At 45.5% G+C, this 14,598-nt stretch overlaps 1 protein-coding gene across 3 annotated transcripts in view; it reads left to right on the top strand.

Moving 5' to 3' along the window:
- Positions 1 to 14,598, top strand: part of SMARCAL1 (SWI/SNF related, matrix associated, actin dependent regulator of chromatin, subfamily a like 1) — a 55,127-nt gene that overhangs the window by 18,673 nt on the left and 21,856 nt on the right. For 2 of the 3 annotated variants that reach the window (XM_067570122.1, XM_067570123.1), the window contains one exon: positions 10,728 to 10,868. The exons of the other annotated variant lie outside the window; for it this stretch is intronic. In XM_067570122.1, the coding sequence (XP_067426223.1) occupies positions 10,728 to 10,868 (141 nt within the window). The remainder of the gene's footprint in view (positions 1 to 10,727; positions 10,869 to 14,598) is intronic. 3 annotated transcript variants of the gene reach the window in all.

Consider the following 14,598-nt stretch of genomic DNA (forward strand, 5'->3'; position numbering starts at 1 on the left):
TAACCTCCTGTTCTGGAGATTTCGCAAGATGCTTACACACTGATGGTTGGTTCTTGTTATGCTAATTATGCTGTTCTCCTTAAGTATGTAGATGAATAAAGGTCAAAATCCTGTTTGCCATTGGTTTTGAGGCCTTAAGGCCTTTGTAGCTTGGAAGTTGAGCAAAAGGTGCAACTTTCTGTGCAGATTGCAATAAGTAAATCAGGGCAGTTTTCCTATTGTAGCGCTTTTATGTAATGTACAATAGCAACTCGTGTGCACACCCTCACCCTATGCTTGTGTGTGTGTGAGAGAGAGAGAGTGTGAGGGCTTGATTTTCTTACAGCAAAAGTGGCTGTGGTGTCACTGCTTACAGTTATGAAGGCCTGGGTGACTACAGATGTGTTTCGATTTCTCTAGATGGTTCAGTTCTCAGAAAAGTGTCATCTTTCCTATTTCTCAGTGTGTGAGGATCGGCTTTCAAAACTTTTCAAAACATAATGCAAGGAAAAGAACTAAAGATGGGGACACTCTAAAAGGAGGCCAGTGTCCTTTATTAACCTATTTAGAGTTTACAATTTTATACTGATAAGTCACTGATCAGACACAATGGAGAGCTGATATTTCCAAAACTCTGAATTTCAGTCCTTTGAAGGCACGTTGATTTGTGTAGTGTTCCGCTTTCAACTGTAAATGGTAAGAAGAAAGGAAATGGAGGCCAAAATATGTTTAAAAAATAATAATAATAATGACTATCAGATGTCCAGGTGAATTGCATTTTGATCATTCAAATCTTGCTACTCTAACCTTTTGATTTATGGTGCAAATATTAAATATTTTCTCATTTAAAGGAACAAAAAAGTGAGGTCTTCATTAATTGTTAGGTTTTTTGCATCTGTACTCCGAATATGCATCAACTAAGCACCAAAAAGGCTAAATATAGCAAAACCTCCAGAGTCTAAATATTTACGAAGTGCTTTATGATTGTTGAATAAAAAGGTTAGCATAACATAACATATCGTCTCACCTCCGCTCCTGCCTCTTTATGCCATGTAGCAGGATCAGAGCAGTGTAAAGAGGTCTGGTGCAGGAACTGCAGAAGACGCATCCTGGTACCATCTCATAAGCCCTGTTGTAAGGGTCATGCCGCTGGTGGAGTTGTGTGGGAATGCTGTGTGTTGCAGCCTGGCTTCTGACACCATTCTGTGGAGGCAATGGGGAGCCCTGGGAGGCGGCTATAATTCAGACAGGCCCCTAAAGCTGTCTGAAGCCTTTCTCTGCTCATAAGTTTTGCTGTTTAAACTATGCTGGTATAATTTAAAACAGCAGCCCCCAGTGGGGAGACAATTATATCTGTATACTTCATTCTGCTTTGGCAAAGTGAAATTAGCTATAGCAGATTAAGGTGTCTTATACTAGTATAACTGTGTGCTGGGGCTTTGGTATAACTGTCAGTTTAAAAAAATAAAATAAAATAAAAAAATCACACCCCATAAAGACATAGCTGTGCCAGTAAAACTTTTTTAGTGTAGATCAAGCCTCGGAATATGGCTACACTTGGAGCTGGGCAGTGATTCCCAGCTCGAGGAGACATACCTATGCTAGCTTTGATTGAGCTTGTATGCTAAAAATAGTTACCTGCTAGCGGTGGGAGGGGCTAGCTGACCTTATTACATTCCTCTAATCTTGGATAGGCAGGAGCTCAAAGCAGCAAGCCCGTCCCACTGCTTGTATAGCTGCTGGCTACATTCTATTTTTAGCACACTAGGTCAGAGAGCTAGCACAGGGATGTCTCCCTGAGCTGGGAATCACCCCCATCCCAAAGTGTAGACACACTTTTAGTTATTCGCCAGTCTAGGGAGGTTGTGGAATCTCCGTCATGGGAGGTTTTTAAGAACAGGTTGGACAAACACCTGCCAGGAATGGTCTAGTTATTACTTAGTCCTGCCTTGAGTGCAGGGGACTGGACTAGATGACCTCTCAAGGTCCCTTCCAGTCCTACACTTCCATATGATAGATATATTATAGATATAAAATATGCGGTAGGCCTCTCTAGCTCCCTTGGTGTTGCTTAAATCTGCCTCTGCTTTTTTGGCTGCGAGTTTTGCACTGTACCTCTTGCAGAGGCAGCACAGAGTCACATTCTGGACATTTAAGCTGTTTTCTCGAATAACAAGTGGATGGGCATTTTCCAAAGCATGAATTTCAAAGCAAAGATTTCAGCTGATTTATGGGAGAGGAAAAACCTCTAAGAAATGTGATCTCTGCCCCTTATTGGCTATAAATATTTATATGTCCATAACCACCATGGGCAGATTTAAATTGAAATGTGTCTGAGGCTGATAGCATCCCTTCCATGGGTATTTAATGGGCCCTTTTTATCATGCTAGAATCTGGAGCTTCCATACTACAGTGGTAAGTAAAATTTAGAAATTCTTATAGTGGTTTAGCCCAAACTGCACAATAATCAGATTAAATCAATAAAGCAGATTTAACAAGTTTAGTTTGAATTTTGAAATTACCTTGCTAACAAGAGGGTTGAATCTCTGCTTCTGAAATACTTGGCTACGGTTACAACATTTAAAGATTTGTTTTAATCTTGTAGTCGATCATTTTTCAACATAAAGTGGTATTTTTAACTTAACTCATCTTTTTCTGCTCTCGCGTATATATTGCCGTGGACCTGCCACAGGATAGTGATGTATGGAGTTTTCCACTCTATCCGTGTATAAAATATGTGGCTGAAGTCTCACTCGTGGATTGGTAGAAATAATCATTCATATAAACAATTACATGTCTTGGTCTTCTGTATTGCACGCCAGAGTCCCATAAAACAGATTTTGCTGCTTCTCTATCAGGTGCCGGGGCTGGGTAGGGAAGGGTTTTGTTCTCCACGGTTGGTTGGAGAAAGTGGGACTCCTGAGGGCAAGCAGACTGTGTTTTTTGATTTAGCACTGGAAGCAAACGGGATACATGCTGTCCAACAAATTGAATTAACAGCAGTGAGGTAATCAGGGCCTGATTTCCCCTCACCCCCCCATCCCAGTCTGTATTTGTGCATGTGCAACTTTGCACTTGTGTACACTTGTGGTAGATTCTAACGCCTCCACATGGAAACAGTTAGTGGGGTCTGTGCACAGCTCCTGAGTTTCCCTTCCAGGTTACGGAGGCTGAGTTGAAGCGCCACTGAAAATTATGCCTTTACTCTCTTGACATGTGGCATAATACCTGTTTACCTCACTTTCAAACTCAAACGTGACCTGAGCCAACTGCAGGAGGCCTGCCCATAGCTCTGTCATCTCTGGGGAGTGCTAGGAGCTTCTTATGGCCAGGCAGGTCCAGAATTTCCTATTCGAAAGGGGCCAAATCCTCTATTTCCATATATAACAAAGGGTCTCCTTTTGCTGTGAGGCTTGAGACGCTGGGTAAGCTGCAGCGGAGGTCACCTCCATTAGGCCTGGCTTTTAACCCCCCTACCCAACGGCTGGGACAATCAAGACCTAAGCTAGCTGTTTCTTTCCACCACTTAGCTGCCAGAAATCTTGAGCTGTATCAGCTGAGTCCAAGCCTACCTGCCCCCAGCGCCCATGCTCGGGTGGCTCTCCTGAGCCTCTGTCCCCTGCAGCGACGTCCAGACTGGAATTTTTGATGCGCTAGTTTGAGTGGAGCTTGCACAAATCTGTCTGCTGAGGCTGGGCAGCTCGCTTCCAGCTGAAGTGTAGACATGCCCTCATAGGCCCACCCCCGGTAACAGCTGTGCCCTGCCCCAGCCTCTTTCTTCATGGGGCTCACGCTAAGCCTAGAGTGCCCATGTAACTGATACATGAGTGTTGGAGAGGTAATGTGTGTGCTCTCGAAGTGTGTAAAACTATAGCGATACAGGGGAAAGATACAACTGGGAGCAAACAAACCTGCTGGGACAGACTGAAATTTCTCCACTTCATCCATGGAGGGTTCTCCTGGGGACCCCTGCTGAAAACAATCCTACTTCCACAAGCCAAAACGTTGCATGTTCTTTGTTCTTCTGTAATGGCATGTGATATCACAAGGGGGTGGGAATTGGGGAAGGTCTCAGTGAAACATGAATGGGATTCAGATGCATCACGGTGTGTCATCAGTGAAGAACTGGGTTAGAGAGTGAGAAATAAAACTTTAAAAAATTGTATCTAGACAAAGATTCCAGTGGTGTAAAATGGATGTCTGCTTCCATTTCATGCCTCGTGACCCTGATCCTGCAAACTTGAGCACAGGTGTAGCTTTACTCCCATGAGTAAGCCCACTGATCTCACTCATGTGACTAAAGCGATGCACGTTTTCAGGTGTCTGCAGGATGGGGGCCTGTGTTGGTATTATGGAAGTCCTGAAGCTTACATATAGCCTGAATCTCCAGTGCTGTTTGTGTGTGCTCATGTCAACAGGAGAGAGAAATAGGTAACCGTTACAGTATTTAGCCAGTCTGCAACTTAAAGATAATGGACAGCAAAAAAGCTCCCTTTCCAGTGGTGAAGAGTTAGCCCCTTTTGCTTAGGCATTCTGAATTCACAGGGATAGAGTAAAGAAAAACTTGTCACCCTCCTGCCTGCAGGAATCTTCAGTCCAAGGGGACCAGGGTGAAAGAGAGAGAGAGAGAACCTTGTTTTGGAATCACAGAAGACTTAAACCCTCCAGGCTTTTGCTAGATCTTCGGTTCTGGTCTCAAGAGCTTGTAATTTTCCCATCTTGCCATCCTACAACAGCCAAATTCAACCACTGCCATGATAAATATTCTCTTTATTTTGGTATCCATTATACGGGCTAGGAAGAAAAGCACTTGCAGTGTTTATATTTGTGGGATTCCGACTACATGCTAGTCCTGATGCAACCTGGGCACGCTCCAGAGGACTGTGTGATCGGAGTAGAGAAACTGTTTTCGAGAAGAGCTTCAGCCACTGTCAGTATCTTTCCCTTTCAACAAGTCTCATCCTTATCAAACGATTCTGTCTTCTGCATATGAAATTGTCATCCAATTTTTCATTTGTCAGGGCAATATTCTTTATATGTTAATTCAAAGCAAGAGAGTAAGCGAGAATTGGGGACTCCGGTAACTGTACATCCAGCACCAGCTGCATTTTATAAAGGGGGGGGGGGAAGTATTGTCCAATTAGTGTATGGCAGGGTTCATGCTGTGAAATTCATTTAACATACGGAGAGCCACTGTATGCAAATGAGGCTCTTTGTATGTTCAATTATTGCTTTGTGGCGTAACCTTCCCCTTTCTGCACTTGAAAGCAGGTGGGTGCTGGGTTTTAACCTCCGAGATGAGTACCTGGTGGGCAGTGAGAAACTTCATAAATTTGTCCTTGTGAAGTGACTTGGAAATGCTTTTCATCATGGGTGGTGCATCCTTTGTAAAGTACTTTGCAAAGTAAAGTACAAGCAAAACAAATGAAGAAAACCCCCATCTAGCTGGGGGTTCACCTGGCTCTCGACATGCTCCCCCCTGGGCTCGGTAGCCACCCTTTTTATAGTTCTCCTGCTCTGCCCCTGTGCAGGGGGAGAGGGAACAGAAGCCAGACTTAACCTCATGCTTACTGGAGATCTGGTATTCCCTCTGCACCTTGTCACAGGGTAAAATGTAGAACCTGGGAAGAGGAGGCCTGAATGGCCATGTGGAGGATAAAAGCCTCTCACAGCTGTTGCTAAGTTTATATTTCATGGAATCCAGCCTCTGTCAGTAGTAACAGAAAGTTGTTGCCACCTCCTTCAGCTCTTCAGTGATTTATTTGAAATGAGCCAATTGGTCTTTGTTCTGTTCTAGTGAGCAGGTGTCTGCATCACAAAAACAGTTCATATTTCTGGATGGTGACCTCCTTAGATCAGAGGCCACCCAGTTTTCCTCTGCTTTGTACAGTGCTGAGCACCCTCGTGCTCTAGGACTAACAAACTGCAGCATTGGCATTAACTGGTACCTTGTTAGAAGTCCTCGGTGAGAAAAAACTCAGGAGGTCAGCTAGTCCAACCCCCTGCTCAAAGCAGGACCAACCCCAACTAAATCAGCCCAGCCAGGGCTTTGTCAAACCGGGCCTTAAAAACCTCTATGGATGGAGATTCCACCACCTCCCTAGGTAACCCATTCCAGTGTTTCACCACCCTCCTGGTGAAATAGTTATTCTTAATATCCAACCTAGACCTCCCCTGCTGCAACTTGAGACCATTGCTCCTTGTTCTGTCATCTGCCACCACTGAGAACAGCTTAGCTCCATCCTCCCTGGAACCCCCCATCAGGTAGTTGAAGGCTGCTATCAAATCACCCCTCACTCTTCTGCAGACTAAACAAACCTCTCCTCAGCCCAATATGCCATTAGTCTCCTTGGCAATAAGGGCACACCGCTGTCTCATATATCCAGCTTCTTGTCCACTGTAACCCCCAGGTCCTTTTCTGCAGAACTGCTGCCTAGCCAGTCAGTCCCCAGTCTGTAGCAGTGCATGGGATTCTTCTGTCTGTCCGTGTTGAACCGTATCAGATTTCTTTTGGCCCAACTTCCAATTTGTCTAGGTTACTCTGAATCCTATCCCTACCCTCCAGCATATCTACTACTCTTTCCAGCTTAGTGTCATACGCGAACTTGCTGAGGGTGCAATCCACCCTATCCTCCAGATCATTAATGAAGATGCTGATCAAAACTGGCCTCAAGACCAACCCGTGGGACACTCCACTTGATACCGGCTGCCAGCTGGACATCGAGCCTTTGATCGCTACCCATTGAGCCTGATGATCTAGCCAGCTTTCTATCCACCTTATAGTCCATTCATCCAACATAGACATTTTTAACTTGCTGATAAGAATACTGTGGGAGATGATATCAAAAGCTTTGCTAAAGTCAAGGTATATCATGTCCACCACTTTCCCCACATCCACAGAGCCAGTCCTCTCATCCTAAAAGGCAATCTGATTGGTCAGGCATGATTTGCCCTTGGTGAATCCATGCTGACTGTTCCTGATCACCTTCCTTTCCTCCAAGTACTTCCAAATGGATTCCTTGAGGACCTGCTCCATGATTTTTTCTGCAGATTGAGGTGAGGCTGACTGGTCTGTTGTTTCCTGGATTCTCCTTCTTCCCTTTTTTAAAGATTTTTTAAAAAAAATGTTATATTTGCCTTTTTCCAATCGTCCGGGACCTCCCCCAATCACCACGAGTTTTCAAAGATAATGGCCAATGGCTCTGCAGTCACATCAGCCAACTCCCTCAGCATCCTTGGATGCCTTGCATCCGGCCCCATGGACTTGTGCATGTCCAGCTTTTCTAAACAGTCCTGAACCTGTTTTTTTACCACTGAAAGCTGCTCACCTCCTTCCCATTCTGTGCTGCCCAGTGCAGTAGTCTAGGAGCTGACCTTGTCTGTGAAGACTGGGGCAAAAAAATCATTGAGTACCTCAGTTTTCTCCACATCCTGTGTCAGTAGGTTGCCTCCCCCCATTCATATGGGGCTCACACCTTCTTGTTGCTAACATATCTGTAGAAACCCTTCTTGTTACCCTTTCAAGTCCCTTGCTAGCTGCAACTCCAACTGTGCTTTGGCCTTCCTGATTTCACTCCTGCATGCACGAGCAATATTTTTATACTCCTTCCTAGTCATCTGTCCAAGCTTCCACTTCTTGTAAACTTCCTTTTTGTGCTTAAGCTCACCAAAGACTTCTCTGTTAAGACGAGCTGGTCACGTGCCATATATGTTATACTTCCCGCACATCAGGATGGTTTGATCCTGTGCCCTCAATAAGGTTTCTTTAAAATGCAGCCAGCTCTTCTGGACTCCTTTTCCCCCTCGTATTAGCCTCCCAGGGGATCCTGCTGATCAGGTCCCTGAGGGAGTCAAAGTCTGCTTTTCTGAAGTCCGGGGCCTATATTTTGCTGTTCTCCTTTCTTCCTTTAGTCAGATCCTGAACTCGACCATCTCATAGTCAGGTTGCCATCCACTTCTACCAATTCTTCCCGGTTTGTGAGCAGCAGGTCAAGAGGAGCACGGCCCCTAGTTGGTTGCTCCAGCACTTGCACCAGGAAGTTGTCCCCAACAGTCTCCAAAAACTTCCTGGATTGTCTGTGCTCGGCTGTATTGCTCTCCCAGCAGATGTCAGGGTGATTGAAGTCCCCCATGAGAACCAGGGCCTGTGATCTGGAAACTTCCATCAGTTGTTTGAGGAAAGCCTTGTCTACCTCATTCTCCTGGTCTGGTGGTCTATAGCAGATGCCCACCACGACTTCACCTTTGTTGCTCTCACCTCTAAACTTAACCCAGGAACTCTCAACAGGCTTTTCTCCAGTTTCATACTGGAGCTCTGAGCAATCATACAACTCTTACATACAGTGCAACTCCTCCACCTTTTCTCCCCTGCCTGTCCTTCCTGAACAGTTTATACCCATCCATGACAGTGCTCCAGTAATGTGAGTTACCCCACCAAGTTATTCCAATCACATCATAGTTCCTTGACTGTGCCAGGACTTCTAATTCTTCCTGCTTGTTTCCCAGATGTCATGCGTTTGTATAGAGAGACCTAAGATAACTACCCCATTGCCCTACTTTCTCAGTATGAACTGGGAGGCCTCCCCTATTTCACCCTCCTCCTTGTGCTTCCTCCCGGTATCCCACTTCCCCACTTACCTCCAGGCTTAGGTCTCCATCCCCTGGCAAACTTAGTTTAAAGTACTCCTCACTAGGTTAGCCAGCCTGTCTGAGAAGAGGCTCTTCCATCTCTTCGTTAGGTGGATCCCATCTCTTCCTAGTAATCCTCCTTGGAACAACATCCCGTGGTTGAAGAATCCAAAGCATGATTGAGCAGGGAGACTGATCCTCCTCTCTCAGCCCTAGGAGGTCCAGGGTGGGGCATGGTGGAGAAGGTTGTATTGCTGCTGCACATGCTGTACCAGTGGTGTACAAAGATAAGTGTCCAGGGCTACCAACCTGGCATCTCTTCCGGCAGAGGCAAGTAAAGAGCCTTTACTCCACTTGTGTCCTGCCAGGGATATTTAGTTGGTGGAGCTTTGAGTGTGGGCATGTGGCTGGCGCAGTTCGTGGACGCCCCAAAGCCTGCCCTGGCTGCAGTAAGAAGGAAACTCTGGCACATGCCTCCCTCCAGTACGCCATGTTGCAAACCCTCTTCCAGCTCCTTCAGAACCTCCTGCTTAGCGTCTGATTGCACGTGCCCTTCTTGTCAGCCTCCTCCTGACACTGGCCAAGTTGGCCATCCATCAGTCCAGGAGAGGGAAACTCAATGGGGAGCTCTGGGCTGTGTCCACAACTCCTTTGCAGAGCAGTGGGTGCTGTCAGGGGTTCTCTGCTTAGTGTGCCCACCTGGTATGCTCACTTTGAACCTTTGATCTCTACACCTGTGTTTGTTTTATCATTTGTTGTTCCACTGAATCACACGCGCTCTGTGCCTCCTCTCTCTCTTCTGTCCCGGGTGGGGTTAGGCTTTCCTCCTAGAAGTCAGCTAGGCTGGCATCTCTTCGGTTTATTCACTTTTTTTTAAAAACCGGCTTTTTACATTTAGTGAGACTTTTCTGACCTTAGCTGTGACCACATCTCCCTCTCAGATCTGCTTAATAGGGGAAAAAATCCCACTTACTTTGACTTCAGCCTATAAATATCTGACAAAGAACTGCTGAATTAATTTCCGGTAGCTGATAAGTGAATCCTTCTTCCTCCAGACTTGGTCAGTGAGTGAATCAATCAGTCTAGAGAATAGATTTGGGCGAGTGGTAGATCTCGTTGAAACGATAAAAGAATTTCATTTTCTTTTTCATTTCAATGTGAATGAGCTGTTGGTATAGATGTCATTCAGGAATCTCTTTGTTATTTTAATGATCCTGCATTAAACCATGCAGGAAATTACAAGGCATGTGTAATTTGACTATTGTATGTGAAATTAGAGCAGTGGAAATTCATAGCTCTCTTGTAATAAGGGGACAAGATATTATTGGAGGTAAGAGGGCAAAAGTGCAATTTGAGGATTTTATGTTTATAAAATAGAATTTCTCCTCCCTTTGCAATTCTTTTTTTGTGGTGAATCTTTTTTTTTGAGTGCTGGCTTTTCCCATTTGATTTATTGCATGCAATTTTCCTGCATGATTGTTATTTATTAGCTCATGGTTTTGACATCTAACAGACTGTTTATAGCGCCACCAAGATTGGCAGGTTGGCCTCTTCTGGCCCTGAGTCAGGCAGTATAATTTGGCTCTAATAGTTTTATTTTATTTGTTTGCATCTGGAACTTTTCTTGTCTGCCTGCCTCGTGTTTTTGTGTGCAGGACAGTCTATTTGTGGCTTGCTGCGGCATGTTTGTTGCAACAGAATTTATTTTGGAGGAGAGGATGCACCTTAGAGGTGTCTGAAGCCTTCCTGTGATGTCTAACGCTGACTGGAACGTTGAGCTGGGTGTAAGATTTGAACATGCAGAGGGGCGAATGCCAGTTGTCAAAGTGCCATAATAAAACTAGACTTCCCTTCACCTCTGAACCCGTGACTGATGGTTCAGAGGCAGCACGTTGTACTGCCCCCCGTGGAGATCGGAGCACTTGTCATGAGCGCCTAGACATAGCAAAGGCCAGGAATGTTTTGAAGACGATGCACTCCTTCCTTAGGGGAGTTGAAACCATTGCACTTGACCTTTTTGTGGGTGGCATTTATTGTTAGCAGTAGCTGCGTACGTGGTTTCCCAGACGCTGCTTGTGGTGTTATCTGTATGACAGTCGTGTTCGATTTTGTTTTTACAGGCTGCCAAAAGAGTGATCTTGCTATCAGGAACCCCTGCCATGTCGCGTCCTGCGGAGCTTTATTCGCAGATTGTGGCTGTCAGACCCACCTTCTTCCCTCAGTTCCATTCCTTTGGACTTCGCTACTGCGATGCCAAGCAGGTACCTGAATGTATTCACTGGGAAGAGGTAGCCTGGGATGCGCACGTTCATGTGATCACAAAGAGCTGTACAGCTCTGACAGACGGCTTATTCCTTTGCCAGAGAGGAGACCCTCACCCCATTTCTGCTCCTGCTGCGTGTAGCCTCTGCCTGTAATTTTTAGGAAGAGTCTCTTATCTTGCTCACAGCAGTGTTTTGAAAGCTCTCCCACTGTGAAGCATTTTGTGCTATGTGTAAACTGTGCATTGGACTGGGGGAGGCAAAGCTACTCAATTAAAATCTACCTTAGTGAGACATTGGCTTAAAAGACCAAAAGGCAAATCAGTCATCACAGCAGTAGGCGAGTCTGATATGAGAGGATCTGACCCTGTGATGTCTGACTGTGATGAGCGGCTGCAGGTCTGGGCTGACCATCTGGAAAGCACTTTCTAATCGGATGTATTTTAATGCTAGTTTTTAACAGCCTGAAGAACTTCACTGTTTGAGCATCGTTTGGCACCCCGCTTTTGCAAAGTCCAGAGGCAGAGGAGCAATGGAGACATTCAGCCACCTTCGTGCTCGACCCCGCCCCCCTCCTGATCCTGGGACCGCCTGGCTGCCGGGCTGGTCTCTGGCATATATTAGAATAGCCTAAACTAAGGCTCCCTTAAATTTCGGCTGGCTGCCACTGTCTCCCAAGGACCATTGCAGCAACTATGGGTCAATCAGAAACAGCCATGCTGGCAGCCGGGGGAGGTGTGACATGGGAACCACTTCATTAGCTTTATGCCACTCCCTACACAAGGAGAATTCTCTGGTGCCTGGATTCAAAAGGTTCAGGGCTGAACCTGTGTGCTCAAGGAGCTGATTCTTGCAGTAGTGTGATTATTTCTTTGGCCCATCTGACAACCAGACCCTGATAAATTTTTTTTTTTTTTTTAACTGGCCTGGTAGGCGCCGAGGTGGGAACCAGTGCCACTGCTAAATTCTGAAACAGAATAAGAAAGTGGTTTGAGCTGAGCTACAAGAGTCGTCTGTGCCAGTGCATCGTGCGTGTTAACTCCCTGAGTCCCCCAAAATAAATGTGTAGTACTTGGAATCATGGTTTAGTGGCGTGAACACTGGAATGGGAGCCAGGAACTCCTGAGTTCTAATCCAGGATCTTCCATGGACTTCCTTTGAGGCCCTGGTCAAGTCACTTAACTTCTCTGTGCCTTGGCTTTTGTCAAATGGGGATAATAGCATCTTCCATCCCGTAAGGAGTTGTGGAGATTAAATCACTGCCTGAGCAGTACAAAATAAGGGGGGATGTGAGGAGGGGGGGTAAATGTCATCCCTCTATAATATTAACTATATTTTTGTTTTGCTTTACATGTTTTGGTATTTTGTCACTCTTTGGCCTACTTAGTCCTCACAGAGAACTTGGTACCTGTATTCCATCTGAAGTAGCTACTGAAGATCCATTTGAGAGCTCTGTACCTGATAATCTAAGCGCCTGCTCTCTCTTTGGGGCTAGCTTGGTGCCAGGAGGGATGCACAAGTGCGTTGCCTCAGACTAGCCCATTGGCTTCAGTAGTAATTTATTGACAAATTTAATGTCAAATAAGGTCATGCCGGACGGGGAGTCAGGACAGTGGGCTGAGCTGCTGGGTTCTGTAAGATTCCCTGCATTAGTGTTAGTAAAGTGCAGCTTACTTGGCAGAGAATGGAAACCTCCCATTTCCCCAGCCACCGTAGGATCCCTAGACACGGGTGTGACCGTCCTTGGGGTACCCAGGACTGAGTCACCTTGTTACTTGTAGGAAGTCTGTCTGCTGATAGCTGGGCATTAGCTCCTTGACACAGCCAGCCTTTCAGCCACTCATACTCTCCTCTGATCTTATGCCAGCCCTTCCTTTGCCTTGTAGGTAAATCTCCGAATCACTTTGAATCATTCCCATGTGGTATCCAGCCCCTAACGCTGGCTACCCTCAGAAATACCAAGTCTTTTGTCCCCCACAAAACAGTATACACACCAGCTTACAAGATTCAGCTCAGGACCAGCACTTTACTTAACACCGCAGCCCTGAGATATATTGATAGTGAAAACAAGAATACATTTATTAGCAAAGTCTAGGGATTCTGGAGATAGTGAGTGAGGATATTGGAAACAATTGGTTACATATAAAACAAAATCCTAACATAATGCTGCTTTTTAGAGACTAAACTCCACTATCATGTTAACCTCCTGTCTGAAGAAGTTTCTCATCCAAAGTCTTCTGCAGTGTTTTTAACCTAGGTTAGCTGAGATCCCATTTTCATGAAAATAAACTCACTGCCTATTTACTTTTCATAGCTCCAGGATGAGGGGGGTGCCTTCTTTGCATATACCCCCAAAAGTTCATTGTCTGTCCTCAGGGACAAGATAACCATCTGTGGCTTGTTATCCGGTGGGCTGCTTCCCTGTTGACTTCACATCTCTTCATTAGCATCTGACTTTGTATGTAAATGGGCATCCATTGTGTTAGTTTACAATGCTTAATTTACATCAGGACAGAGACGGACACATTTCTTACTCCTGTGTGGAGGAAAATCTTTTTTTGACTTCTGCCTGGATACAGACTTTAAAGCCCTATTTTCAGTATATAGACATAACCCCTTGCATGGCATCTGAACATACCATTCATAACAATATTAATGACCCGCGTAAACCCGGCTTTTATTTAAAACCTTCTGTGACGTTCTTTGGTGAACCAGAATATGCATGTCAGAATGGGGATATTCTTGGAACCTCCTTGCCAGTTGGCCTTAAGGGGTTCTTGGGTCCCAACGTGGGGCTCCTTCAGAGGAGCACTATGCATTCAGCGTATCTTCAATGCAGCTGTTTAATTCTTCCTGTCTGAGCAGTGTCTGTAGCACTCCTGGGGGGAAACAAGGCGTGATCTAATCTCTTTGGCTTTCTGCAGGGCAAAAGGCTGAATGATAGTGTGTAGGACTAAATAGGTTTGGTGTTTGAGACCCTCGTGGGGGAGGGTTCCATGTGACAAGCCATATAGAGCTCAGTTACAAGCCCTGTGGATCTCAGGCTGAATGATGAGTTGGCTGAAGAACATGGAGTTAAAAGAAATACATTAGAGCTCCTCACACTCCTACTAGGAGTTCAGCAGCAGGGAAGTATTAGGCTGGTCTCATAAAGGTCAGTGCTTGAACCACTAAATAAATGAGCTTGCAACCTATAATAAAACCAGCCGGAAGGGTCACCATCAATATCAACTCCCCGTCTTAAACAGCCACTGCTAAGCATCCCCAAGGTTTCCATTTCAATTCTGTTTCATTGTGAAAGACCCACCTCTACTAGGCAGCTGAGTATTGCTGCTCCTTTAGACGGTCACTTGAGACAGGTTGTGCTGCCGTTAATGCTGGTGAATGATGGCAGCTACGGTGAACCTAGAAAGAATTCGGTCAGCGATTCTGCAAAGAATAAGGGCTGCTTTGTAACTGGAAAGCTAGGTAGATGAGATGTGAAGGAAGCGAATGAGATTTCTGCATGTTAGGATCCTAAGCAGTCTGTGAAGGTGGTGGGGGACCAGGCAGGAAACCTGGGGTTAGTTTGTTAATCTGCTATAAAATAATCCAGTGTGATTTCCCCCCTCCCCCCCTTGGTGTCAGACTGGCTTTGGTGTAAATCTCTGTAGTGCAAATAATTCAGCAGGTGCTGAGGAGAGGAGGGAGATATCAGGAGAAGCCTCTGAGGATGCAGGGTTTTGGTTCT

This window comes from Emydura macquarii, unplaced genomic scaffold (genome assembly GCF_026122565.2).
Source record: "Emydura macquarii macquarii isolate MOO-44397 ecotype Brisbane River unplaced genomic scaffold, CSIRO-AGI_Emac_v2 contig_2988, whole genome shotgun sequence".
NCBI classification, from domain to species: domain Eukaryota; kingdom Metazoa; phylum Chordata; order Testudines; family Chelidae; genus Emydura; species Emydura macquarii.